The 27,232-nt window shown below is 42.4% G+C and overlaps 1 protein-coding gene across 1 annotated transcript; it reads right to left on the bottom strand.

Annotated features, from left to right (window-relative positions):
* Nucleotides 1–300: 300 nt before the first annotated feature.
* On the bottom strand, nt 301–26,762 carry LOC123366981 (C-C chemokine receptor type 6-like). The gene is made up of 4 exons (XM_045010946.1): nt 26,659–26,762; nt 25,529–25,638; nt 5,169–5,243; nt 301–4,033 (listed from the first exon to the last, which is right to left on the bottom strand). The coding sequence occupies exons 3-4, from the start codon at nt 5,184–5,186 to the stop codon at nt 2,948–2,950; spliced, it is 1,104 nt and encodes a 367-aa protein (XP_044866881.1). The 5' UTR covers nt 5,187–5,243; nt 25,529–25,638; nt 26,659–26,762; the 3' UTR covers nt 301–2,947.
* Nucleotides 26,763–27,232: the final 470 nt, after the last annotated feature.

Here is a 27,232-nt window from a genome sequence, read left to right as displayed (position 1 = left end):
CTGGCAAGAGGTGCCTCTCCCCTGTCCCCTGGCTGCTGGGGCGAGTCCTCTCTCCCTGCTGCAGCCCCAGGACAGCCTGCACCCCAAACCCCTCATCCCCGGCCCCATCTCAGAGCCCACACCCCTGGCCAGAGGCCTCCCCCCACCTCAACCCTCTGACCCTGAGCACCCTCATGCACTCCAAACCCCTTGGCCCCACCCCTGCCACACATCACCTCCATATTGGTGCACATAAAAAATTAATTCCACACATGGATGTAAAAAAATTAGAGGGAACATTGATAAGGAGTTTATCTTTTTTAATATACACAGAATATAAACTATAATAAGCATATCTTATTTATACAGGTTTTCCAAACACTACCTAGGAAATCTGTTACAGTTCCACGTTCATTTGCAAAAGCCATAGAAGTAATATTAAACACATTTTAAATGGTATTTTCTACTATAAACAGCAAAATACAGTTAAAAGTCTTGTATCTAATGATAGGGGAAGGAGGAAACATTGAATAGGCTGTATAATAGAGTTTTTAAGATGAATAAGGAATTTTCAATATAATCAAGTGACCCTGTTTCAGCTATTTAATGTTAGGATAATGAAGACAGAACTGTATTATTTTTCTGCCAATCAGTTATCAAAGTTTTATTTGCTGGAATTTCTACTAGTAAGAATGCTTTGCTATATATGAATAAATATATGTATTTTTGTATCATGTTTGTATAATTTACAGTTAATTAACAATAAAAGCCATATTTAATTTCCAAATTTGAAGCGAGTAAAAAAAAATAGACTTAACTTTTATATCTGAAAATCTCAAACTAATTTACAAACATTGATGAATTTCTCCAATGAGAACAGTCCCCATGTAGCATGTCCCATCTGTGTTCTCCCTCAGTACCCCATCAGCACCAGCTCTTGGCCCTCTCATGCTGCCATTGGCAGGCACTCTGCTGGCTCCAATCTGCTTCCACCTTCCTCAGCCAGTTAAAATCACGCAAGGGTAGTTACTCTGCCAAAGCCAAAACTTATACTGATCTGAGAAGGGAACAGTCCACATGCAGAAACTATTCCCCAGACATCTATTGGGATCTAGCTAGTCACTTCCTCACATTTCAGCTGTTCTGCAAAGGAGCTGTGCTTGTAGAGAGTGAAGCAAAGCAGCTGCTTTTGCTCCTTTCTACACTTTTCCCTCCACCCTCCATTTCAGACTGAAATTGATTGCCTGCTAGTAACTTCAGAACCAAAATCATTCCCTCAAAGATTCCAAGCTCCTGTCTAGAATATTCTCCTACCAAACCGTTTATGAAGGAATGGGACTTCTTCTCTGGTTCTCTTCTGACCTCTGTTGCAATTTTATGAGCTCCCACAGCAAACAGAACTTTTAATTAACTAAACAGAAGTATCAAAGAAACTGTAACAACCGTTTTAAGGTAGCTGTGCTATTTACATATTTTTCTGAGTGTTGTGCATAATTTAAAAAATCAGTTAAGTTCCATCCTGAATCTTTATTGTTGAAATCTTGTGTCAATATAAAATGTGAGAAATAGCTAAATTGCATAACAGATGTATCCCAGTTTAATGCTGAATTATGATTACGCTGTACTGTATGCCTCCAGCACTGACTAATAATTCTTATAGTTTATTGTATAAGTATTCAAGGTTTATTCATAACGGGTCAAATACTGAAGTCCTTACTCAGTATTAACTCTGAGTTACATGGCAGTCAATGAGCCAAATTCTGCTCTCAGTCATATCAATTTCTGAAGTCTGTGGAGTTACTCCAGATTTGCATCAGTTTAGCAGGTAGCACAATTGAGCCTAACAGGAATTTTAATGCCTAATACGTACTGAGAAAAGACTTCAGGATTTTTCTCCATGTTTGTCCAATAAAATAAAATAGAGTATCATGTGAGCCAAATACTGCCCTCTTAGGCCATCTTCAATGAAAAACAGAAATCACTCACGTGAATTTAAAATTTCATTTAATAAAGCAAATAGGCCAAAACACCACTCTGAATATTTTTCTTTCTCAAGGACAAATTTACAAAATGGTCAGTTTCAGAGGAGTCTACAACCTGAAATTCCACTGCCAAATCAGGAAAATATCTCTTCTCAAGTAAACCTGATTTTCTGTTCCACAGATGATAAAAACTGAGGAGATGTTACAAAACCTTTCAGCGTGTATTTAAAAAAACCCCATACTATTCCCTTCAGTAGCCCTGGCTCTGGATAATTCAGTGCTGACATAACAAGGCACAACTATAGAGGGAGGCAGCAGTCAGTAGTTAGGGCAGTGGACTGCATGGGGACTCAGGAGACCATTCTACCACAGACATGTTATGTGACCTTGAGCACGTCCCTTCCCATTCTCTATCTATCTTGGCCCCACTGGTGCAGGGACAGACTGTTACTATGTGTATACACCATGCTAGCACAAAGGGGTCCCAGTCTTAGTCAAGACCTCAAGACTCTACTGCAATATAAATAATTAATAATAACATAAGTATAAATGGAGTTGGGCTGGTCATGAATTTGCCTCTCTGATTCTTTTAAAATTGTTATTCTATCAAAATGGTTATGATACGAGATAACTGACTTGAGCCCTGTTTTAAAACCAAAATACCAAGGCAATGTTCAAATCAAACTTGCAATTTTTCATTAGAATGAAGGCAGTTGCTTGATAAATTTAGCTCTCTGGAGAATTTTAAGTGCCTGTATTTGAAAACAGCATAAACATTAGCTAGACAGTGATTAATACGAGTTTTCCATAGTGGTGTCATTCTTCTGTTTATGTTAATTGTTTTGATGGAGGGAGCTGTAGATCATAGGAAATACTATTTAGGGTGTCAGAAAGTCAAATCACTAGCTGTGACATGAATAATGAGATTGGTTTGGATTGGTGGATGAATATAATCAAAGCTCCTCCGTAATAATGTTGAAGTTATATTACATAGTAAAGGATGACACATTGCCACTCATAATTTCACTTGTCTGCCTTGAGTGATAGGTATCAGAATTTATCCTTGAACTCTTGGTCTTGTATTTCTTGTATCTCAGGTACCACAGATCGTTCATGATATTCAGAAAGTAACTTCTAAATTTCACCCCAATAAAAGCGTAGAGCACTGGGTTCAAACAACAATGGAAGAAGGCCAGGACTTCTGTAATGTACTTTGCAAAGGCTATTTGCTTTTCACTATCACACAGTTTATTCAATTTACCCATATTTATGGCAGGCACAAGAAGAACCATGTTATATGGTACCTGGCAAACCAGGAAAACAATCACAATTAATACAAGCAGACATATTGCTTTGTTTCTTTTGGAATTCTGAGCTTTCACCAAGCTTTTGACAATGAATGCATAGCAAAATACCATAAACAGCAGAGGGATAAAAAATCCAAATAGAAGTTGCATACCCAGCAGCAATAATTTCAAAGTAGTGCCTTTTGTCTCTGTATTGGATCTGTGTTCACAAATCTCTTCTGTTTCATTGACGGAGTGACTGTAGCTTTGACTGAATATGAAAGTGGAACTGGAAATTAAAATTGACGATATCCATACAGTCAAACAGATCAGTCTACTGTATGCTAGCATTCTAGCCCGAAGTTTAAATGACTTTGTTGCCTGTACAATAGCAATGTATCGGTCCATACTGATAAAGGCCAAGAGTAGCATACCACAATTGAAGTTGATTGCATAAATACCTCTGGTAATTTTGCATATGAAGTCACCAAAGATCCATTTTTCAGCAGCATAATTTACTGCCCAGAATGGAAGAGTGAGAACAAACAATATGTCTGCTATGGCCATGTTGAAGAGGTATATATCTGTCATAGACTTGGGTTTTTTATATAAAGCAAAGGTCATTACTACAAAGATGTTACCCACTAAGCCTAAGACACATATAATTGAGTATGCTATTGGCAAAAATACTTTTGTGAAGTTTCTGACTTCCCCCTTGTCACATGGTGTTGGAATTTGATCATAATCAAATGAATAGTCTGGATATTCTGTGTAGTTGAGTTCTACCTGCAAAAACAATACAGACAGTTAGTGTAAACATTAGTGCTCATTTCTGCAAGTTCTCTTTATTGCATAAACAGTGGAGAATTGATGGTATGAGACAGAAAGGATCAAATTCTGCTTTTAGATACATAAATAAAAGTTATGGAAATATTTGGCCCCAACAGTGTTTGAAAGTTAAGCATATAAATACTACTCCCAGCCACTTTTCTTTCAAATCCACCTTTTCCTCATCACCATGACCAGCAAAATTCTTGTGCACTCCAGTGATATGCTGTCAAAACACTAACAAAGGGCTCCCTCAGAAATGTTCTGCTTCAGTTGGTGATACACACAATGTTCTCTAAATAAAATTCTCTCCCCCACTGCATACTTTCACTGAGCACAGTTCAGACAATCCAGATCTTTATTGTCTCCTCCAGCATTAGTTCTTTCCCACAACTGTGAAAATACACTATTTAAACAGAAGATTTTTCTCAAAATGACAGATGTGTTTGAAGGAGTCAGGAGAACAGCTGAAAAATAACTCAGAGACTCTAAGGTCAGAAGGGACCTCATGATCATCTAGTTTGACCTCCTGCAAGCCACGGAACCTCACCCACCCACTCCTGTGATAGACCCCTAACTACTGGCTGAGTTACTGAAATCCTCAAAGCATGATTTAAAGACTTCAAGTCCACCATTTACATAACATGGTCCCTAACCTTGAATGTTGTTTTACCATATTTACAAGTCTTTCTTCTAGCATAGCATATTTGTTGTTTTTCTTGCGCTTTAGCAATATTACTAAGAGCCAGTGAAATATCAGCATTCTTTCTAGCATTCAAATTAGCGCTGTACTCCTTGTAGTATTGTTCATTGAGTTCCTGGAAATATGGTGGCCAATGAGCATAATAAAATCATAACTGAACTATATGTGGGGGAGATACTCTTCTGGAATAGACCACAGAACTCCCTATGAAAACTTCAGCAGGATATCCAGTGACAACACAGTCTATGAAACATCACATCATCACAAATAACTCTCATTAGTCAATCACTCCCAAGGTCATGACAATTTGTCCAGCACTTCATAGAACTGCCACTTCCAAATCAACTGTTTCATTGGTCTATTAATACACTTCACCAATACACTGCTTACCTCATTCATTTTGGTCATGTGCTTCTTCTGATGAGAAAAGAATTGGTGAGAACAGTTCTGGTATCCTCAGAGTGCCTGTGCAGGAGGGAAGTGGATTGGATCAGGAGACCAAAACAGGAAGTGTCAAGAGATCAAAACAAGAAATATGCAGCAACAGAGAAAACTAAGACTAACAAAATTCATCAAAATATATTGTTTTCACTGAGATGTTATGGTTTTGATGAAGTCTTCGTTGAAAAGGTAGGAAGTTTTTTGAGGCAGGGGAAAGTGAGTCTTATACAGTATTCTAGAGCCTGGTGGTTAGGGCATTGGCCTGTGATGTAGAAGACTTAGGTTCAAGTTCCTGCTCTGCCAGATTCAGAGTGATCTGGGATTAAAAAACTCTGCTGGGGAGCAAGGACTTGAAACTGGGGTCTCCCCCACCACAGGCCAGTGCCCTACCCGTGCACTCTCCCTTGATGTTTGGTGAAAACGTTTGGAAGGTTTTGCTTTCATGCCAAAATGCAGAACAAAAACTAATTTCAACACCTCAGCAAGTTGCCATGAAACAGCACTGTTCTCTGATCAACTGTAATTGAAGGTGATAGCAATGTTGAACTGAAATTGAGCGTGTATGTGTTGGTGAGGCACAGTGGTAGTGGACTAAGGGTACGTCTACACTACGGGACTATTCCGAATTTGCATAAACCGGTTTTGTAAAACAGATTGTATAAAATCGAGTGCGCGCGGCCACACTAAACACATTAAATCAGTGGTGTGCGTCCACGGTCCGCATCGACTTCTGGAGCGTTGCACTGTGGGTAGCTATTCCATAGCTATCCCATAGTTCCCGCAGTCTCCCCCGCCCCTTGGAATTTCGGGTTGAGATCCCAGTGCCTGATGGGGCAAAAATCATTGTCGCGGGTGGTTCTGGGTAAATGTCATCAGTCACTCCTTCCTCTGGGAAAGCAACGGCAGACAAGCATTTCGCGGCTTTTTTCCCTGGATTGCCCTGGCAGATGCCATAGCATGGCAATCATGGAGCTTGTTTTGCCTTTTGTGACTGTCACTGTATGTGTACTAGATGCCGCTGACAGAGGCGATTCAGCAGTGCTACACAGAGGCATGCTTTTGCTTTTGCATGACAGCAGAGATGGTTACCAGCCATACTGTACCATCTACCAATCCATAAATTGGTAAAAAGATGATCATGGTTACCAGTCCTTTTGCACTGCACCATCTGTTGCTGTCATAAGTGCCCCTGGCTGCTCTTAGCCAGGGGCGCAAAAGCCAAAATTGGGAATGACTCCCTGAGTCAATCCCTCCTTTTTGGTATCTAAAAATAGAATCAGTCCTGTCTAGAATTTGGGCAAGTGTACTAGAGAACCACTGTATCAGAGAGCACAGCTGCTCTGTGTCAGATCCAGCAGAAATTATGAGCTGTATGCTATTCACAGGGGGTGCTCCTGCAACAACCCCACCTGTTGATTCCGTTCTTCCCCCAGCCTTCCTGGGCTACCGTAGCATTGTCCCCCCACTTGTGTGATGAAGTAATAAAGAATGCAGGAATAAGACACAGTGACTTGTTAGTGAGAAATGAGTGGAAGGCAGCCTCCAGCTGCTATGATAGTCCAGACAGGACATTAAGAAGTGTGGAGGAGAGGAGCCCAGCATCGCGCTGCTAGTCCAGGGGCAATTGAATCTTTTCTTTACACATGAAGGGTGGGGGCTGATGGAGCTCAGCCCCCTGTTGCTATGATGAGGACGGTTACCAGCCATACTGCACCATCTACCAGGAAAAATTAGGGCCAGGTGCCCTTGATCAACCTCACGGATGCTAGTCGGCATGGTTACCAGTCCTTTTGCACTGCCCCATGTGCCAATAGGCTGATGATGACGATGGGTATCAGTCATATTGTACCCTCAGCCACCCATGGCGGGGGGGGGGGGACAAGGATGTTGGTGTTGAGTGCTGCAGCATCGCGTCTATCTGCAGCATTCAGTAAAGATAGGGTGACATGTAAAAGAGTCAAGAGAGGATTTTTTTCCCTTTCACTTCTGGGGGTGGGTGGGGGGGTGCGTAAATTGACGAGCTATGCCCTGACCCACCGCGGACACTGTGTTTGACCCTAGAAGCATTTGGAGCTCAGCCAAGAATGCAAATGCTTTTCGGATACTGCAGGAACTGTGGGATAGCTTGAGTCCTCCAGTCCATGAGCGTCCATTTGATTCTTTGGCTTTCCGTTACGCTTGTCACGCAGCAGTACGCTGAGTCCCTGCTATGGTGTCTGTCTGGAGATTTTTTAAAAATGATTTTGAATTTCGTCTTCTGTAACGGAGCGCTGATACAATAGATTTGCCTGCCCTTACTGCGATCACATCCGCATGGTCCATGCTGGAGCTCTTTTTGGATTTTGATTTCGGACTGCATCGCCACCCGTGCTGATCGGAGCTCCACGCTGGGCAAACAGGAAATATTCAAAAGTTCACGGGGCTTTTCCTGTCTACCTGGCCACTGCATCCGAGTTCAGATTGCTGTCCAGAGCGGTCAGTGGTGCACTGTGGGATACTGCCCGGAGGCCAATACTGTCGATTTGCGGCCACACTAAACCTAATCCGATATGGTAATACCGATACTAGCGCTACTCCTCTTGTTAGGGAGGAGTACAGAAACCGGTTTAAAGAGCCCTTTATATCGATATAAAGGGCCTCTCAGTGTGGATGGGTGTGGCGTTAAATCGGTTTTACGCTCCTAAAACCGGTTTAAACGCCTAGTGTAGACCAGGCTTATCACTTGGAGACTGGTATTAGTTGTGTGAATGCTGCCCTAACTTATGATTGCTTTGCTTTTCAGTGTTTGCATTGTTCTGAGGAAACATAGTCAACCCTAACTCTAATTTAACAAACTTTTTTTGTGTAGGAATTATTTGGGTTTAAAAAAAACTGCATATGGAGCTGTGTGGACTGCAGACTCATTTGTGAAGGGGCTGGAGAGAGAGGCTCTCTGTGAGTGGGACTGAGGAGATGGTCTTTTCTGTTTCAGATCTGGCACGCCCATTAGAGAAAGCTTTAACCAGTGCTCCAACTTCCTTTGCCTGCTTCTCAAAGTTTTAGCACCTGGTGGAGGAAGCTTGAATACTATTTAAAGCTCTTTCTTGGAAATATGAAGTTTCAAACCAAGCAGATGTGATTGTTTAACAGGCTCCACTGTTTCCCCAGCTCTGCTTCCTGGCCAGCTCCACTTTCAAGACCCTTGGACAGTCTCTATCTGTTCCTTTAAGGGTACGTCTACACTACGGGATTATTCCGATTTTACATAAACCGGTTTAGTAAAACAGATTGTATAAAATCGAGTGCACGCGGCCACACTAAGCACATTAATTCGGTGGTGTGCGTCCACGCTCCAAGGCTAGCGTTGATTTCTGGAGAGTTGCACTGTGGGTATTATTCCACAGCTATCCCATAGTTCCTACAGTCTCCCCCGCCCCTTGGAATTCTGGGTTGAGATCCCAGTGCCTGATGGGGCAAAAATCATTGTCGCTGGTTGTTCTGGGTAAATGTCGTCAGTCACTCCTTCCTCTGGGAAAGCAATGGCAGACAATCATTTTGCGCCCTTTTTCCCTGGATTGCCCTGGCAGACGCCATTAGCATGGCAACCATGGAGCCTGTTTAGCCTTTTGTCACTGTCACCGTATGCCGTTGACAGAGGCGATTCAGCAGCGCTACACAGCAGCATTAATTTGCTTTTGCATGATAGCAGAGATGGTCATCAGCCGTTCTGTACTATCTACCATGCCATTGTAAATTGGCAATGAGATGATGGTTACCAGTCCTTCTGTGCTGTGCCATCTGCTGCTGTTATAGGTGCCCCTGGCTGAGATCGGCCGGGGGCACAAAAGACAAAAATGGGAATGACTCCCCCAGTCAATCCCTCCTTTATGGTACCTAAAAATAGAATCAGTCCTGCCTAGAATATAGGGCAAGTGTACTAGAGAACCAGTGTATCAGAGAACCAGAGAGCACAGCTGCTCTGTGTCAGATCCCGCAGAAATGATGAGCTGTATGCCATTCACAGGGGGTGCCCCTGCAACAACCCAACCTGTTGATTCCCTCCTCCCACAGCCTTCCTGGGCTACCATTGCAGTGTCCCCCCATTTGTGTGATGAAGTAATAAAGAATGCAGGAATAAGAAACAGTGACTTGTTAGTGAGATAAAATGAGGGGAAGGCAGCCTCCAGCTGCTATGATAGTCCAGACAGGACATTAAGCAGTGTGGGGGACAGGAGCCCAGCATCCCGCTGCTATGATAGTCCAGGCAGTACAGAATCTTTTCTTTACACATGAAGGGCGGGGGCTGATGGAGCTCAGCCCCCTGTTGCTATGATGAAGATGGTTACCAGCCGTTCTGTACCATCTACCGGGAATGATGAGGAGTTTTTTTACACGGGCGCCCCCGGCTGACCTCACCGGAGGCCAGCCAGGAGCACTCACGGGCTGATGATGAGGACGGATAACAGTCCTACTGCACTGCACCATCTGCCACAAGGCTGATGATGATGATGATGATGATGATGATGGATATCAGCCATATTGTACCATCAGCTACCAAGGAGGGGGGGTGAGGATGCTGCAGTTCACTACTGCAGCATCGCGTCTATCAGCAGCATTCAGTAAACATAGGGTGACATTTAAAAGAGTCAAGAGAGGATTTTTTTCCCTTTTACTTCTGGGGGTGGGTGGGTGGCGTAAATTGACGAGCTATGCCCTGAATCACCGCGGACAATGTGTTTGATGCTACAGGCATTGGGATCTCAGCCAAGAATGCAAATGCTTTTCAGAGACTGCAGGAACTGTGGGATAGCTTGCGTCCTCAGTCCCCTCTCCCTCCATGAGCGTCCATTTGATTCTTTGGCTTTCCGTTATGCTTGTCACGCAGCAGTGTGCTGAGTCCCTGCTATGGTGCCTGTCTGGAGATTTTTAAAAAAATGCTTTGGAATTTCATCTTCTGTAACGGAGCTCTGATAGAACAGATTTGCCTGCCCATACAGCGATCACATCCATACGGTCCATGCTGGAGCTCTTTTTGGATTTTGATTTCGGACTGCATCGCCACCCGTGCTGATCGGAGCTCCACGCTGGGCAAACAGGAAATTATATTCAAAAGTTCGCGGGGCTTTTCCTGTCTACTTGGCTACTGCATCCGAGTTCAGATTGCTGTCCAGAGCAGTCAGTGGTGCACTGTGGGATACTGCCCGGAGGCCAATATCGTCAATTTGCGGCCACACTAACCCTAATTCGATATGGTAATACCGATATTAGTGCTACTCCTCTCGTTAGGGAGGAGTACAGAACCCGGTTTAAAGAGCCCTTTATATCGATATAAAGGGCCTCTTAGTGTGGACGGGTGTGGCTTTAAATCGGTTTAACGCTCCTAAAACCGGTTTAAACGCGTAGTGTAGACCAGCCTTAAGTCTTGAGTAGGCACTTTCTGTCTCCATCCAGCCATTGTCATTTGTCCACTGTCCAATCTCCACTGTCCCAGCTGATTTTCTTGTTTGTTGTAAGTATCAGCACTCACATGCAGGACAGCTGCTCCTTCCTATGCAGGAGACAGGCTGTACCTGAGCCCTTGCTTATAGTTCAGCCAATGAAGCCCTGAATTAAATAACTGTAAGACAGTGCTATCTCTGTCAGTTTCTCCCTAGGTGATTTACCTTGCAATTATATATTAAAAACCACACACTGTCACAATTAATCAGTGTGAAATCAATTATTTGCCACAATAGTTGTTGTAAAATGCATCTAACAACAAATAAATTGAAAAATTGCATGCAGTGTAAATAGAAATAGTTATGGCTCAAAGTATTTACAGACCATACACATCAATTAAAAAAAATAACCCATGCCTTAGATTTTGGAATAATCTACAAGTGAGTCTGTTCTCAGTTCTCAAACTCCAGGGACCCTAAAGATTAGGGTCAGCCCCACCCCCAAGCAAAAAATCAGAAGTGGTGATTGTCACGGAGTCACCGGGCAATGCTCTGGAACTACTCCATATGAAGCCAGTCAGGACTCTGGGGGACATGCCTCCTCTCTCTGAGCATACTGTCTCCAGGGCAAGAAGCTTACACAGCTTCGACCTTCCTGGGTCTGACCTTGGAACATTCAGCATCCACTTTTCACACCATGCGCCTCCCGCAGTGAGTCTGCACAGGCAGGGCTCCTGGGGAAGCTGGAGGGCCCTGCACCCCAACTCCGCAGTCAGACGTGACTCTCAGACAGCTGGTAAAACAGAAGGTTTAGTAGTCGACAGGAACACAGATTAGGACAGATCTTGCTATTACAGACATCACTGACTTTCAGCCAAGTCCATCTTGGGAATCCTGGGTCAGAAACCCTGGATTCCCCCTCTTCCAGTCCCCCCACACAGACTGCCTGCTTCCAGCTACCTGGCCTCCGACACCCTCCTTGATGCTCCTCCTCCTTCTCTTTGTCTCGCTTCCCCTTCCTGGGCAACAGGTGTCACCTAGTTGCATCCCCTTTCCTGGGTCTCAAGTTACATAGGTGCAAACAGCGGGGCAGCCTCACCTGCCCTGAGGGCCTTAGCAAAAATCACACACCCAATTCCCACCACCTAAGTATTGGTGCAGTACACAGGGAAACTAAGGTACACACAGTATTAGTATAGGCCAGTAAGACTCACATGCAACATAACAAGATGAATAAAACCCCACTTTGTCACAGCAATATAAAAAAGTTTATAACGCAAAGAATTAACAGATTTCCTTGAAAAACTCTCACAAATTATAAAAAGTAAATTCTGTCAGTTTGGTGAGGATACAGAATTTAAGCCCCATTTTAAATTGGATGAATAAGGACTGCAGTATTTAACCCTGAGTCCAAAGACTTGCCACACTTCATGATGACTGCATTAGGACTGCACCCAGCCCTGTGTCTGAGGCGTCGGTGAACACCATAAAGGGCTTGTCAAAATCCAGGTTTACCAGCACCGGGCCCTTGACCAGAGCCTCCTTCAGAGCACAGAGAGCCCTCTGGCACTGTTCAGTCCAGATTATCTTATCTGGCTTACTTCTTACATAGCTCAGTGATGGGGGCAGCTATGGAGCTAAAGTGGAGCACGAACCTCTGATAGTAGCCTGCCATCCCAATGAAAGCCTGGACCTGCTTCTTAGTCTGGGGAGCGGGCCAATCTCTGATCACCTCCACCTTGGCTGGCTCTGGCTTTAGGCAGCCAACCCTCACTTTGTGGGCCAGGTATGACACTTCTGACATCCCCACTTTGCATTTGCCAGCTTTTATCAGACCTGCGTCCCAGAGCTGGTCCAGGACTTGTTTAACCTGGGACACATGGTCCTCCCAGGTCTGGCTAAAAACACAGATTAAATCAATATACACCAGGGCAAAATTCTCCATCCCATTGAGTAACTGGTCCACCAGGCGCTGGAAGGTGGCAGGTGCCCCTTTTAGGCCAAAAGGTAAGACCAGGAACTCGTATAACCCCAGAGAGGTGATAAAAACAGACTTCAGCCAGGCATCCAGATCCAAAGGTACTTGCCAGTAGCCCTTGGTGAGATCCGTAGTAGTGAGATAACAAGCCCCACCCCATCTTGTTGAGAAGCTCATCAGGCCTAGGCATGGGGTAGGCATCGAACTTGGTGATGGCATTAAGCCTCTGCTAATCCACACAAAACCAGATTGACCCGTCCTTCTCTGGGACCAACACCATGGGAGAAGCCCAAGGGCTGGAGGACAGCTGGATCACTCCTAAAGCCAGCATGTCCTTGACCTCTCTCTCCAAATTCTGGGCTGTTTTCCCAGTGACCCGGAACGGGGAGCATCTTACAGGAGGGTGGGCTCCTTTCTCCACCTGGTGGACAGCCAGGTTAGTGAGTCCAGGCTGGTTGAAGAACAGCTGCCGGTAGGAACCCAGAACCTCTCGGATCTCTGCCTGCTTGGCAGGGGTTAGCTGGTCAGAGAGGGGAATAGATTCCAGTGAAGGGCCAGCCCCTGTCTCAGGGAATAGATCCACCGGGGGATCATCTACCTGCTCCTCCCACTGGCCACACACTGTCAGAAAAAATGCAAATATGAAGGAAATAATATCATCAGGATAATATTCCCCCCCCAAAAATTAAGTTTAATTGGGAAAAAGCTTGAAGTCTGCATTCTTATAAGCTATTTCTACAAATATGTATGGCTCAAAGTTAGAGGAAATGAGAGGGGGAAAAAAGAAGTGAAACATTAACAACAAATAAGGAAAATTGGAGAAATGAAAGATCTTCAAAAATATTTGTTTAGCTAGTGTACCATACTGCACAGTCCGGCATTAATTTTGTATCATCTTGTACATATCTTTCAATCATAAAACTGTAAATCAGTGATACTGATCACACAGGTATTCAGTAATATGGAGCTGACTTGGGTTCTGAATCTGCACTTGGTATTCTGACAAAGCTTTCATTGACTTTCAATGGATGTTTTATAAGATTAAGGAGAGCAAACCAGTGTTCCCTTCATTCTGAGACAAAAGTAATTAAAGTAACTTCAGCAGATTTAGAATATAATCAAGTCAACTAAAAACATTTACATATCTGTGAGGCTCATTTCTGTTTGATGGCACCCTGCTCCCAAATGCATCTATGACATTTGTACATCCAGTGCACATAGAACCTTCTGTCTCCTACAAAATGCCACAAATTTACATAGTTAGACACCCCACATCTAGAGCATTCTAATCTTATGTCTACACTATGGGATTATTCCAATTTTACAGAAACCGTTTTTTTAAAACAGATTGTATAAAGTCGAGTGCACGCGGCCACACTAAGCACATTAATTCGGCGGTGTGTGTCCATGTACCGAGGCTAGCGTCGATTTCCGGAGCGTTGCACTGTGGGTAGCTATCCCGTAGCTATCCCATAGTTCCCGCAGTCTCCACCGCCCATTGGAATTCTGGGTTGAGATCCCAACACAAAAAACAGTGTCACGGGTGATTCTGGCTAAATGTCGTCACTCAATCCTTCCTCCATGAAAGCAACGGCAGGCAATCATTTCGCGCTCTTTTTCCCTGGATTTCCCTGGCAGATGCCATAGCATGGCAACCATGCAGCCCGTTTAGCCTTTTGTCACTGTCACCATATGTGTACTGGATGCTGCTGACAGACGCAGTACTGCAGTGCTACACAGCAGCATTCATTTGCTTTTGCAAGGTAGCAGAGATGGTTACCAGCTATAGCACTGTCTGCAATTGGAAATTGGCGATGGGATGACGGTTATCAGTCCTTTTGTACTGTCTGCAATTGGAAATTGGTGATGACATTTATCAGTCATTTTGCACCGTTTGCAATTGGAAATTGGCGATGATGGTTATCAGTCCTTTTGTACAGTCTGCTGCTGTCATGGGTGCTCCTGGCTGGCCTCGCTGAGGTTAGCCGGCGGCGCATGGACAAAAATGGGAATGACTCCCCAGGTCATTCCCTTCTTTATGTTTTGTCTAAAAATAGAGTCAGTCCTGCCTAGAATATGGGGCAAGTCTATAGAGAACCAGAGAGCACAGCTGCTCCGGATCAGAGCCCCAGAGATCTAGCAGAAATGATGAGCTGCATGCCATTCTAGGGGGTGCCCCTGCAACAACCCCACCCGTTGCTTTCCTCCTCCACCAACCCTCCTGGGCTACCGTGGCAGTGTCCCCCCCCATTTGTGTGATGAAGTAATAAAGAATGCAGGAATAAGATACACTGACTCTTTAGTGAGATAAAATGAGGGGGAGGCAGCCTCTTGCTGCTATGATAGTCCAGGCAGTACAGAATCTTCATTAGACACGAAGGGGGTGGGCTGATGGATCTCAGCTTCCAGCTGCTATGAAGAGGACGGTTACCAAGCCTTTTGTACTGTCTGCCGGGAATGACGAGGAGTCATTCCCATTTTTGGCCAGGCGCCCCTGGCCAACCTCACCGAGGCCATCCAGGAGCATTCATAGGATGATGATGAGGACAGATATCAGTCATTTTGCACCGTCTCCCACCGGGGAGGGGAGGGGATGCTGCTGTTCAGCGCTGCAGCACCCTGTCTACCAGTAGCATGCAGTAGACATAGGGTGACATTGAAAAAAGGCGAGAAACAATTTTTTCCCTTTTCTTTCGGTGGGGAGGAAGGGGGTAAATTGACGACATATACCCTGAAACACCCGGGAAAATGTTTTTGACCCTTCAGGCATTGGGAGCTCAGCCAAGAATGCAAATGCTTTTCGGAGACTGTGGGGACTGTGGGATAGCTGGAGTCCTCAGTCCCCCTTCCCTCCCTCCATGATCGTCCATATGATTCTTTGGCTTTCCCTTACGCTTGTCACGCAGCACTGTGCTGAGTCCCTGCTGTGGCCTCTGTCTATCATAGCCTGGAGATTTTTTCAAATGCTTTGGCATTTCATCTTCTGTAACGGAGCTGTGACAGAACAGATTTGTCTCCCCATACAGCGATCAGATCCAGTGTCTCCTGTACGGTCCATGCTGGAGCTCTTTTTGGATTTGGGACTGCATCGCTACCCGTGCTGATTAGAGCTCCACGCTGGGCAAACAGGAAATTAAATTCAAAAGTTCGCGGGGCTTTTCCTGTCTACCTGGCCAGTGCATCCAAGATCAGATTGCTTTCCGGAGTGGTCACAATGGTGCAGTGTGGGATACTGCCCAGAGGCCAATACCATCGAATTGCAGCTACACTAACCCTAATCCGACATGGCAATACCGATTTCAGTGCTACTCCCCTCATCGAGGAGGAGTACAGAAATCGGTTTTAAGAGCCCTTTATATCGATATAAAGGGCTTTGTTGTGTGGACGGGTGCAGGGTTAATTCGGTTTAAGGCTGCTAAATTCGGAATAAACGCGTAGTGTAGACCAGGCCTAATAGTCTGACTCTCTCTCACTAAGTCTGGCAGTCAACATATTGGTTCAAGTTGTCTATGATGTGCAAAATTTGAGGGCATTTTAATTTGAAATACGCTAAAGACCCACATCTATCTTTACTGAAATCATGTTACAGCATCAAAGGAGATACAATAAATATTACAGGGGCCAAAATTATTTTTATACATTTATGCAGTGGCAAACATGCGTGACACTTTACAGTAATAAATAGAAAGAGTCCCTGCCCCCAGAAACTTAAGTGTGGCTCTGCTCTGAAAAGTGACTGCAAAAATGGCACTTTATTACTCAATAGATCTACTCACTAGGTAAAATTCACCCATGTGGAAAGTGTGGGCACAAACTCTGTACACAAATCTGAATCCAATTTAAGCCTTCAAAACAGTGCAATTATGCAATCCCATTGTCTTCCAATTTCATCCTTAGTGACATCTATGCATCCCCATTGCTTTTAATGTGTAACTTACTGGAGATTTGTAAACAATTCCCTTAATGATTCCTAAGAAAGAATAGAATCTGGCTAGTTGTGTTGGCTCTGCAGGCTTAACAGGAGTAAAAAAAGCAATAAAGTTTTTTTTGGCGATGATGCAAAATAAGGAAAGAACCCAAATTGCTTATGAGATATCCAACTGAACTTGCAGGGCTAACAACTAGAAAAACATACTTCTTAAGAATATAAGAATGGCCATAGTCAGTCAGACCAATGGTCCATCTAGCCCAGTATCCTGTCTTCCAGCAGTGGCCAATGCCAGGTCCTTCAAAGGGAATGAACAGGACAGGTAATCATCAAATGATCCATCCCTTGTTGTCCACTCCCTGCTTCTAGCAAACAGAGGCTATGGACACTCAGACCATGGTGAATGAGGAGGGGAAAGTAAATCACCAACAGCAGTGCTGATTATGTTTAAGGGAGACACTCTAGCTGAGACAGTAAGACCAGTGTTTCAGATCTTTAGAATCAAGCCATATATTTCCCCTCCCTTCAGGTGTTATAAATGCCAACAGTATGGTATGGACATGTAGTAAATATTTGTAAGGGGAAAATGAGATGTGGTAAATACAGGGAAGAGCATTCCTATGGAAGTTGCATAGAAGGGGCGGATGTCAAGTATAGTAACTGGTGGTAATCACAGTTCGGCATATAGAGGGTGTCATCTGGCAAAATAAGATAAATAGATACAAAAGGCAAAAATTGTTAGTGGCAGATCTTATGCAGAAGCTGTAAGGAGACTCTCAAAACAGCGGGTGGAGAAGGAAGAGAAAATCAGGAGAGGAAAAGGGAAACTGCGAACACAGCCTCACTCTATAAAAATATGATAAACATTGTGGAAGGAATAGGTGGTGATATATTAGTACTGAAAAAAGAAAAGTTTATTGCATTTATTATTGAAGTGATAAATTGCACATCACAAACAAAGAACAATCAGAAAAAAATGAGCATTGCAAGGGCAGTAGAAAAATATGTGTATGTTAGCAATCTGTCAATAGGCTATATTTATATGATTTTGGATAAGGCTAATGGTGAAATGACTAGTCCAGGGATCACAATCTTTTTTGGAATGCACACAGTTTGATAGCACATGGTCAAGAACTAAAAATATCCTAGAAATGAAAATTAAACCAGATGTCATATATATCCAGGAAACATGGTTGGTTAAAAAGTTTGCTTCTAAAATTCCATTATATTTTGCCTTTAAGCAAGACTGAAAATTGGGAAGAAGAGGCGGTGTTTGTACTTTCATGAGAGAAAGATTAAACTACATAGAGAACAAAGAAATAAATTTTGAATATATTGCTGTTGAAATCTCAATGCACAGGAGAAATCTTTCTTTAAGGAATTAGAATATATATACCCCACATAGGAAATTAGAAAGTCACAGGAAATAGTGAAGAGTGCTAAAAGACCATACAGTGACCTAAATAAGCATCATAAATTGTGGAGCAGTAAGACAACTGATAACAATGGCACATTCTTTGAAAAGTTAATTGATGAAAACCATCTAGTGGTTTTAAACTGTAGCACCCCAACTAGATTTAATGCAGCAGATGATAGTTTTTCTTGCTTAGACCTTGGAATTATAACAGCAGACATTGCAGGTAGATGCAGTTGAGAAATAATATATAAGGAAAAAGAAATCCCTATCCGTACTACTTTTCAAGGCCAAGGTAAGGTTGAAGGTAATAGAAAATTACCCACCTGTAATTTTTAAGAAAGCTAATTAGATGCTATTTACAAGTAAGTGTACTGAATTTGTGAATGTTCATTGTGTGTAATGACGTAGAGAATTTCAATGACAACACCATAAAGAGATTAATAGCAGCAGTTTCAGTAGCTGTACCTAAGATATTGAAGTTCCCCAAAACTAAAAACTCACTTCCATGGTGGAAAGAGGAATGCAAACTGGCAATTAAAGAAAGGAACAAAGCCTATAAAAAGCAAAATTACAATGAATAGTAAAGATCTAACAAAGTATAAAAGAAGTAAGGCAGTCGCACAAAGTATTATTAAAAAAACATAAACAAAGAGAGTTGGAGGGAATACTATGGGTGGATAAATAAAGATACCAAGACATCAGAAGTGTACAGGCAAAATAGAAGAATGAATGAAATGCAAACTAAATGTAGTCACATCCCAGGTCTTATTTGAACTGATAAAATAAGTTTTGATAACGAGAAAGCAGAAGTTTTAGCACAATTTTTCCAAGGGGTAAATAACGATGAAAATCAAAGTGCAGTTTTTCATCAAATTAAAAGACAATTCATTGAACAGAATCATAAACTATTATGTAGATGGGGTAAATATGAAGATACTGTACTGAATGAATGGTTTTGTATGCAGGAACTTGAGAAAGTTATTGATAGCAGCAAGAATACATTTCCTGGTAAACATAATATAGGCAACATAATATTTAAATCTCTCAAATCAATTTGAGAATTCTCTTGGAATTATATAATATTATATGGCGGAAGAGAGCGATACCAGTAGGGTGGAAACATGCAGTAGTAATTCCCCTACAAAAACCAGGCAGACTATTCACAAAAGTAGATGCTTATAGACCTATTTCCTGTTTGGGTAAAATTATGGAGAGAATGGTGAATGGACAGTTTGGTTGCCTATTTGGAAAACAAGGGCATTATAAGTAAGGTGCAGCATGGTTTTAGGAGAGGAAGGTGTTCCATTAGTCACATTGTGCCTCATTTTTTATTTTTTCCTACTTCTGTTTCTAATTTAACAAAGTTTTCATGATAGCTGACTTTCTAAATATCGCACGGGCATATGGCATGCTATGGAGGGAAGGATTGTTGTACAATGTAGGTGCACCAGGGATAAGGGGAAGAATATATGGATAGATTAGAGACTTTCTGAGTAAAAGGACCATGTAGGTCAGAGCTGGGAAAGTTACATTGCAGGGAAGTGTTATCAGCCTGACTTTATTTAATATTATGATAAATGATTTCCCAAAACAAATAAATGTTAAGGTAGGTGTCACTCTGTCCACAGATGATTGTGCTCTGTGGGTTGGGAGCAGGAATACTGGGCTGGCAGAAAAGAATCAATAAAACATTAGGCGAGACCTCTGACTGGGGAAATGCATGCAGTTTCAAGTTTTCCATTGCCAAAATCAAAGGACTGATCTGTACAAAAATGAAAATTACAAAGGAATCTAAACTGTATCTGTATGGAGGACAAAAAGATATAGTTAAAAGATTTACATTCTTAGAGGTAATATTTGATACTAAATTACTTTGGAAAGATCATATAGACTATGTTAAAGATAAGCGTACAAGAAGGATTAACCTTCTTAAAAGTCTTGCTGGGACTAATTGTGGGGCAGATAAGAAAATACTGCTGATGGTATAGAGAGCCTGAATCAGACTGGTTATTGACTATGGCTGCCCAGCTTTTGGGTCAGCATCAAAACCAGAACTTGAAAAATTAGATTTAATATAAGCTCCGGCACTAAAAATTGTGTGCAGGGCATTTATTACAACATTAGATGGATGCTACAGATAGCATCTAGTGAAATGCCAGTTACATTATGAATGAAACAATTGGACTGAACTTTCTGGGCCAGAGTTAATGGATATTGTAATGGAGAAAGTATCTAACAAATATATGAAGATTGTTGGGAATTTGCTGGGCAAACTATAGCACAATGTTAAAACTCCACATGCCATTCAAGTTAAAGTGTGAATGCAGAAGTTGGAAGATAAGGAAAAACTAATTGGCATCAAAACTTTTAGTCATGGGAAAATTAGTTCTGGATGGAAAGTCAGATGACCAAACATGGATTTAGATTTATTTTATAAATGTAAGGATAAAAAAGAGACAGGAGGTATTTAAAATGAAGTATACCAATATATAGATGAAAGTGGAGTCAGTTTTGTCAAATATATACAGATGGGTCCAAAAAAGAAAAAGCAGAAAGAATAGGAGCAGCATATTGTATACCAAATTGCAAATTAATATATCTAAAAGAGTGTCTGATTTTATAGCTGTCATGACTGCCAAACTGCAATAATGCTAGCACTAAATTGGATTTGAGATGTGCTTTCAACAGTGGCAGTCATTTTTTTTTATTCAGTCTCAGGTCTCATGGTGATTAAAAATGTGTGTGTTTTAATCAATGCAATTATATTTCTAATAACAGTTAGTACAGATGGGGATACATGTAGCATTAGCTTGGATCCCAGCGCATACTGCGATAACAGGGAATGAAATGGTGGACAAAGCAGCTAAAAACACTGTAAGGAATGGACAGATTGACACAGAATATCCTTGAATAAACACAAATTTCAAAGCCTAGACAGAAACATGTAAAAGAGGAACAGTAAACAATTTGGATTAATGAAAAAAAGAGGAAGAAGGTTTTTTTGACCTCTGCCCTTGAGTTGAGGATAATGACATATATCAGAGCCTGGCTGGGAAAAATGAAGTGATTTTGTTTTGAGCACAAATTGGCCATTGTGGCTTAAACAAAACTGTTTTCAAATAAATAGACACAGAGATGGACTATATTTGCTCTGCAAAATGAAAGAAACACTTGATCACCTTTTGTGGGTATGTAAGGGCTTTGATAAAGAAAGGGAAATGTCTTAAGATAACAAAAAATACATTATGTTGTTTAGTAAAAATATCAGGGAAATGGGGTAGTATTAGGTGGTCTTATATTCCCTGAAGGACATAGGGCAGAGTAATAGAATATAAGTATTCCTAAGTATCCAGGAATTATAGTTGGCGGCTATAGACTATTCAGTCAAGCCTGCTTTGCCATTAAAGAAATAGAATTAGGAGAACCCGTCATAATTAATGTCTAGGTATAGCCCAAAAGACAGTGGGCATCTCAAACCTTAGTCCATACCAGGGATCAGCAACTTTTGGCACGCGGTGGGCTGGGCCGGTTTGTTTACCTGTCGCGTCCGCCACTTCAGGCCAATGGGGGCGGTGGGAAGCGGCAGCTAGCACATCCCTCAGCCAGTGGGAGCCATAATCAGCCGAACCTGCTGAGGCAGCAGGTAAACAAACTGGCCCGGCCTACCAGGGCAAGCACCCAGGGTAAGCACCTGGCGGGCTGGGTGCCAAAGGTTGCCAATCCCTGGTCCATACCATAAATAAACATTAACTTGGGCTGGGATTTTAATACTTTACTGTCAAATTGCTGACTGATACTCTCGCCAAAAGATGGAAGGGAGTGGGGGAAAGTGACTATTATTATTATTTGTATTACGGTAGCACCTAGGAATCCCACTTATGGACTAGGACCCCATTGTGCTAGGCACTGTAAAAACACAGAACAAAAAGACAGTCCCTACCCCAAAGAGCTTGCAGTCTAAGGCTAGCCTATAAAATTAATAATTTGAGTTTCTTGAAAAGCCTGTAATGTGGGGATTGTGTGTTTGCAGGCACTGAATTTGAATTTGGCCTGGCAGTTAAAAAAATAAAAATAAAGCCAGGTCTCAGACTAGGGGGGAAATTCATTTTGAGAGGACCATGCCATGAAAACGGTTAGAGGTGACAATGGATTCTAAAGGAAAACACCTTGTCATGAATTCGTAACTAATATTTCTATAAAATTCCTAAGAGTTTGCATAATCTCTCCATAGATATTTTTGTCATGTAGTTACTGTTTAAAACTCTTTAATTTCTTGTCATTCCAGTATGACTTTCCCTGTCATTACAAACCTCATTTTATACGTGTAGGACCAGATTCTACCACTCTTACTTGTGTTGAGTAGCACCTTTTTCTGCAAGTAATTGTGTTGACGTCAATGGGGCTATTCATGGAGTAAGGTCCTACTCAAACTGAATAAGGGTGGCATAATCTGACCCCTAGTGAATCTAAGTGTCATACACTATTATAACTGAGAATTAACTAGCTACCATTCTGCCTGGCATCTACGAGGTAAACAAAATCAGGAGGAAGTGACAACCTGTTTATTGATTTTGGTTAACTGGTACGGAAAGTCCCATTCCATGGGTGTCCAACTGGAAATGTGCCATCGTAGACTATTAGCATTGGAATAATCGCAAAGTACAAGGGTCATATCACACAAAGTCATAAAGTTTTTTTAGTGTTAATTAGCTAATATTTGTAAATCACTTAAAAATTATAAGTGAAATTCCTATGTAAGCAGAGTCAGAATGAGCTCTACCCTGACATCTGGTAGTGAGTTGTGGAAAAGGACTTCAGGGGCTGATCTCTGGGTTTACATGGGACGCCCACCCCACCTAGCATGAAGGGACTGCTTGCCCAAATGGTCACTTTGGCTGCTGTGGGACCCCTAGTCTCTTTGTTATTGGGGCAGGAGTAATAAAGTGTTATCCTGATTATGGAATCAAGGACAGTAGAACTGTACTTGGCATTTTGTGATGGAGGGACTCGCCCTCAACTAAGTAGCACTCTCTAGAAAAGGGACATGGGTTCCAAAGCCTAGGGAACTAAGAGAGGTGGGGGACAGGTATGTGTACCTGGTAGTATGGGCCCCCGCTGAGGGCCCTGAACATCACTTTGCCCCCTCCTCACTCCACTGTGTAATAAGAGAGCTAATTTTGACTCCATTAGGAGTCTTGTTACATGCTACAGAGCTGAAATCACTGATTCCTAGGTCTAAGCATTAGACCTACTTTGGGCAAGTGGTTCTGAGTGTGCCAGCACTGAGCCTTTCTATCCTCCCCCCCCCCCCGCAACAGCTGAAATCATTGAGAGTTGAAATCACTAAAGAGCAAAAGTTAATGAAGAGCTGCAATCACTGAGAGCTGTGTTAAGTGTGTGTGGGCTGGGGAGGGGCACTGAAGACATATTGGTGAGCGGCTAGCAGAGAGGAATGGCTACCGGAGAGGTGAGCAGAGGCATGGCCAGCAGGATGGCTAGCGGAGAGGAGCGGCTGGTAGTGAAGACTGTAGCAGAACCCCGTGGAGAGACGTGGCGATTGGTCATTGACCAGAGCAGTGGAGCATGTAAGCTGCCCCCCATACCTCCCCCCCACTTCCACCCAGGCTGCAGATGAACTTCCGAACTCTGGGGGCTGCACTGACCAAGGACAAAAACTGTGGGTGGGGGTGACAGTTGGGTTGTTGGACTTAAGACCCTGAGGGGAAAAGGATACTGCCAAACTTACTTGGGGGTGGGTCTTTTGCTCATGGTTTGTGTTATGAATCCTCTTTGTGGTATTACCCCAACATAATGCCACAATGTTTCCCTCCTTTATTAAAAGGAATTTGCTACTCAGACTCTGTGCTTGCAAGAGGGAAAGTATTGTCTCTTAGAGGCACCTGAGGGGGTGGTATGTAATTGTCCCAGGTCACCGGGTGGGGGCTCGAGCTGGTTTTGCATTGTGTTACTGAAATGGAACCCCTAGATACTGAACCCAGCCCTTGTTGCTGCCAACTCTGATGGGTGGAAGGGTTACACCTACATTGTACAAATGCATGGCTTTCAGTTGTCTTACACTGAGGATGAATTTGTCCCAACAAACATTATATAAGTGCTAAGAAATGTTTATTCTGGAGCCAGAGAAAGAAACGAGTAAAAATCCTTCACACTGTTAATACAGCTGTGGGAGTGCAAGAGGAAAAACAAACCAGGAATCAAAGTACAACAGCATTTCATGCTAAAGAAAATAAAAGCATGCTAAATTCAAGAGCCTCTGAAAAGCATAGTGTGTTTAAAAATTAGAAAGTAATAAATAATTTTAAATTAGGAAGAATCTTTCATTTCAGGCAGCAAATTAAAAGGTTTTAATGCAAAACTGAAGTTATACCAATTTACATCAGAAATTATGTTTTCCTGGGTTTTCGGATATGCTTGTCTGTAAGCTCACTCACCATTAATAAAAGGACAAACTTTTCATTTCAGAAATGTTTACTTGAGCAACCCCAATCTTGTTGTATTTAGCTTTTTATTTTTTAAGTTGGCTTCTACTACTACTATGGCTGACATTATTGAATTAATGGACTTTAACAGCTGTATAGTTTCCAGCCTTAGTACATCATGTATTGCAACACATAGAAATAAAGTGCAACTTGTCTTTATTTCTCATTATAGAGCTCAGTATTTGCATCATATGTGGTGATTGATTTAACTGCTATTATTGACCTGTACACAGTTACAAACATTAAATGGAAAGTCTTAAGAAGATAAGGGCTAGTACATGAGGGAGGTGAGGGAGAGAGAACTCAGTGGTTTGAGCTTTGGCTTGCTAAACTCAAGGTTGTGAGCTCAATCCTTGAGGGGGCCCTTTAGGGATCTGGAGCAAAAATCTGTCTGGGGATTAGTCCCTCTTTGAGCAAGGGGTTAGACTAGCTAAGGTCTATGATTCTATAGTCCTTCAAAATAAGTCTTTGCAGTTCTCTTCCTACTTTTCTCCACCTCACAAAAACTATACATCATATATACACACTCTCCATAACCAGAAGAAGTAAAATTTCCTAGTGAAATCATGGCACAACAATATAACTTTTCAGTATTAATAGTTCCATAGGTTTGTGTAGTTTTATGGTAGCTTGGCAGAGGGCAATTTACTGAAATAGACTGGAGAAAACATATTGAATTAAGTTTAATACTTTTGGGGTCCACTGTATTAAAAATTGTTTATTTGTTATTGTAGGATTGTATGTGACTTTTCTAGGAGACTGACTAATGTAAACCTTGGGGAAATGTTAGAAACTTCAGATAACTGTTTGAGACAATATGTACAAAGTTGGTTTCCTAAGAGGTACTTTGGCAGGCATTTTGAAGCTTCCCTGGGGAGAAAAACCCATTATCTACTGATTACCTGGTTCTGGAAACTCCAGATCAAAGACCCCTGAACTATATAAAGGAGTTACTAAACTTTTCATAAGTGTGCTAGTTCTGAGCTGAGGCTGTTATGAACCTGTAACTATAGAAGAGACCTCCTTGTGCAGTTTGAATAATCACCCATGTCGGAGTTGGGGTACTCACTGGTAAGCTGATTAGCAGGCATGTAGAAATTTTGTGGTTCATTCCATTGGGTTCTTTTCTGCTGGTTTCTCAGAACATGAATGTGATCTTTTGCAACTTCCCTCGTGACACTGCTGAAGAAAGAAGTACAGCTCAAACCATACATAAACTCATGTCTCAGCACTCCTTTGTTTCTCTACTATGCTTACTGTACTCCATAGCACATTATTTGCTGTTTGAGTACTGTGTGTAGTGAATAAAATAATTTTAAAGCACTCCCACTGCCTCACCAAAAGGCTCATTGTATTTCAATAATTATTAATATGTAGTCAAAATAATAAACAATAATTAAAATATAGAACACCCTAAAAACAGACAAAGCTGAATTACAAAAATGGAGTATGTGGGAGTTTCTTATGCTTGGATATTAAAGGGGAGCAGTAGACGTGAAAGCAGGAGCAGGTTACATATACACTACAGCAGGGGTTCTCAACCTCTTTCTGAGCCCCCCCCCACCATGCTATAAAAACTCCATGGCCCGCCTGTGCCCCAACAACTCTTTTTTTCTCCATATCCAGTAGATTAAAAGCCAGTGCTGGTGTTAGGGTTCCTCACATGGACTCTGAGGTACAGATGTGGGGCGGGACATGAAAGACCACCTAAGCTTATATTCTACCATCTTAGGATAAAAACTTCCCCAGGGAACAAATTGCTTTCCTTGTTCTTGGAGGATAGTGCTACCACCCACGAAGTGATTTACACAAAAATTCAGGGGAGGGTCACTTGGAATCCCTACCCCCCCCAGAATATCCCCCCAAGTCCCTTCACCCCTTTCCTGGGGAGACTTGAGAATATACCAACTAATTGCCTTAGCAATGCAAGTACACCCCAGACCCGTTATCTTTAGGACACTAAAAATCTATCAAGTTCTTAAAAGAATAACTTTATTTAAAAGAAAAAAAGGAATCACATCTGCAAAATCAGGATGAAAGGTAACTTTACAGGGTAATAAAAAAGATTTAAAACACAGAGGATTTCCCTCTGGGCTCAGCTTTACAGTTACAAAACAGGAATGAAACTACCTCTTTAGCATAGGGAAATTCACAAGCCAAAACAAAAGATAAACTAATGAATTTCCTTTTCTTACTTACAATTTTTGTAATGTTAGACCATTCCACATATGTTTTCAGGAGGTGTTGTACTGGTTTGGTCTCTCCCTCTGTCTGGAGAGGGAACAAACCAACAGAGCCACAAACAAATTCTCCACTGCCCTGCCCTGCCCTGCCCTGCCCTGCCCTGCTCTGCTCTGCTCTGCTCTGCTCCAATTTGAAAGTATCTTTTTTTATTTGTCCTTCTGGGCAGGTGCCAACTAAGTGATTTGAGCTACTTACAGGTAAAGTGATGCAGTACAGCTGCCAAGGAGGGGTTTTATGCTATCCTTTTCTTTATATTTATGACAGCTGGCATTAGGGGTAGCAAGCCCTGGGGCTCCATGTCACAGGGGACCCCGTGAAGCTAAGTTGCCCAGGCTATTGCTTCAGTCCCAGGCCCCAGTGAGTGTAATGCCAGCCCTGCTCTCTAGTTTATTTTGATGGACCCCCTGAAACCTACTCGCGGCCTCCCAGGGGCCCCAGACCTCTGGTTAAGAATCACTGCCCTCAAGATCACAGCTACAATAAGGGCAACTGACCTAAATGGTGGAACTCCCAAAAGTTGGGAGGTGAA

Source organism: Mauremys mutica, chromosome 3, assembly GCF_020497125.1.
Source record: "Mauremys mutica isolate MM-2020 ecotype Southern chromosome 3, ASM2049712v1, whole genome shotgun sequence".
Taxonomy (NCBI): Eukaryota; Metazoa; Chordata; order Testudines; family Geoemydidae; genus Mauremys; species Mauremys mutica.
This window is presented reverse-complemented; position numbering and strand designations above follow the sequence as displayed.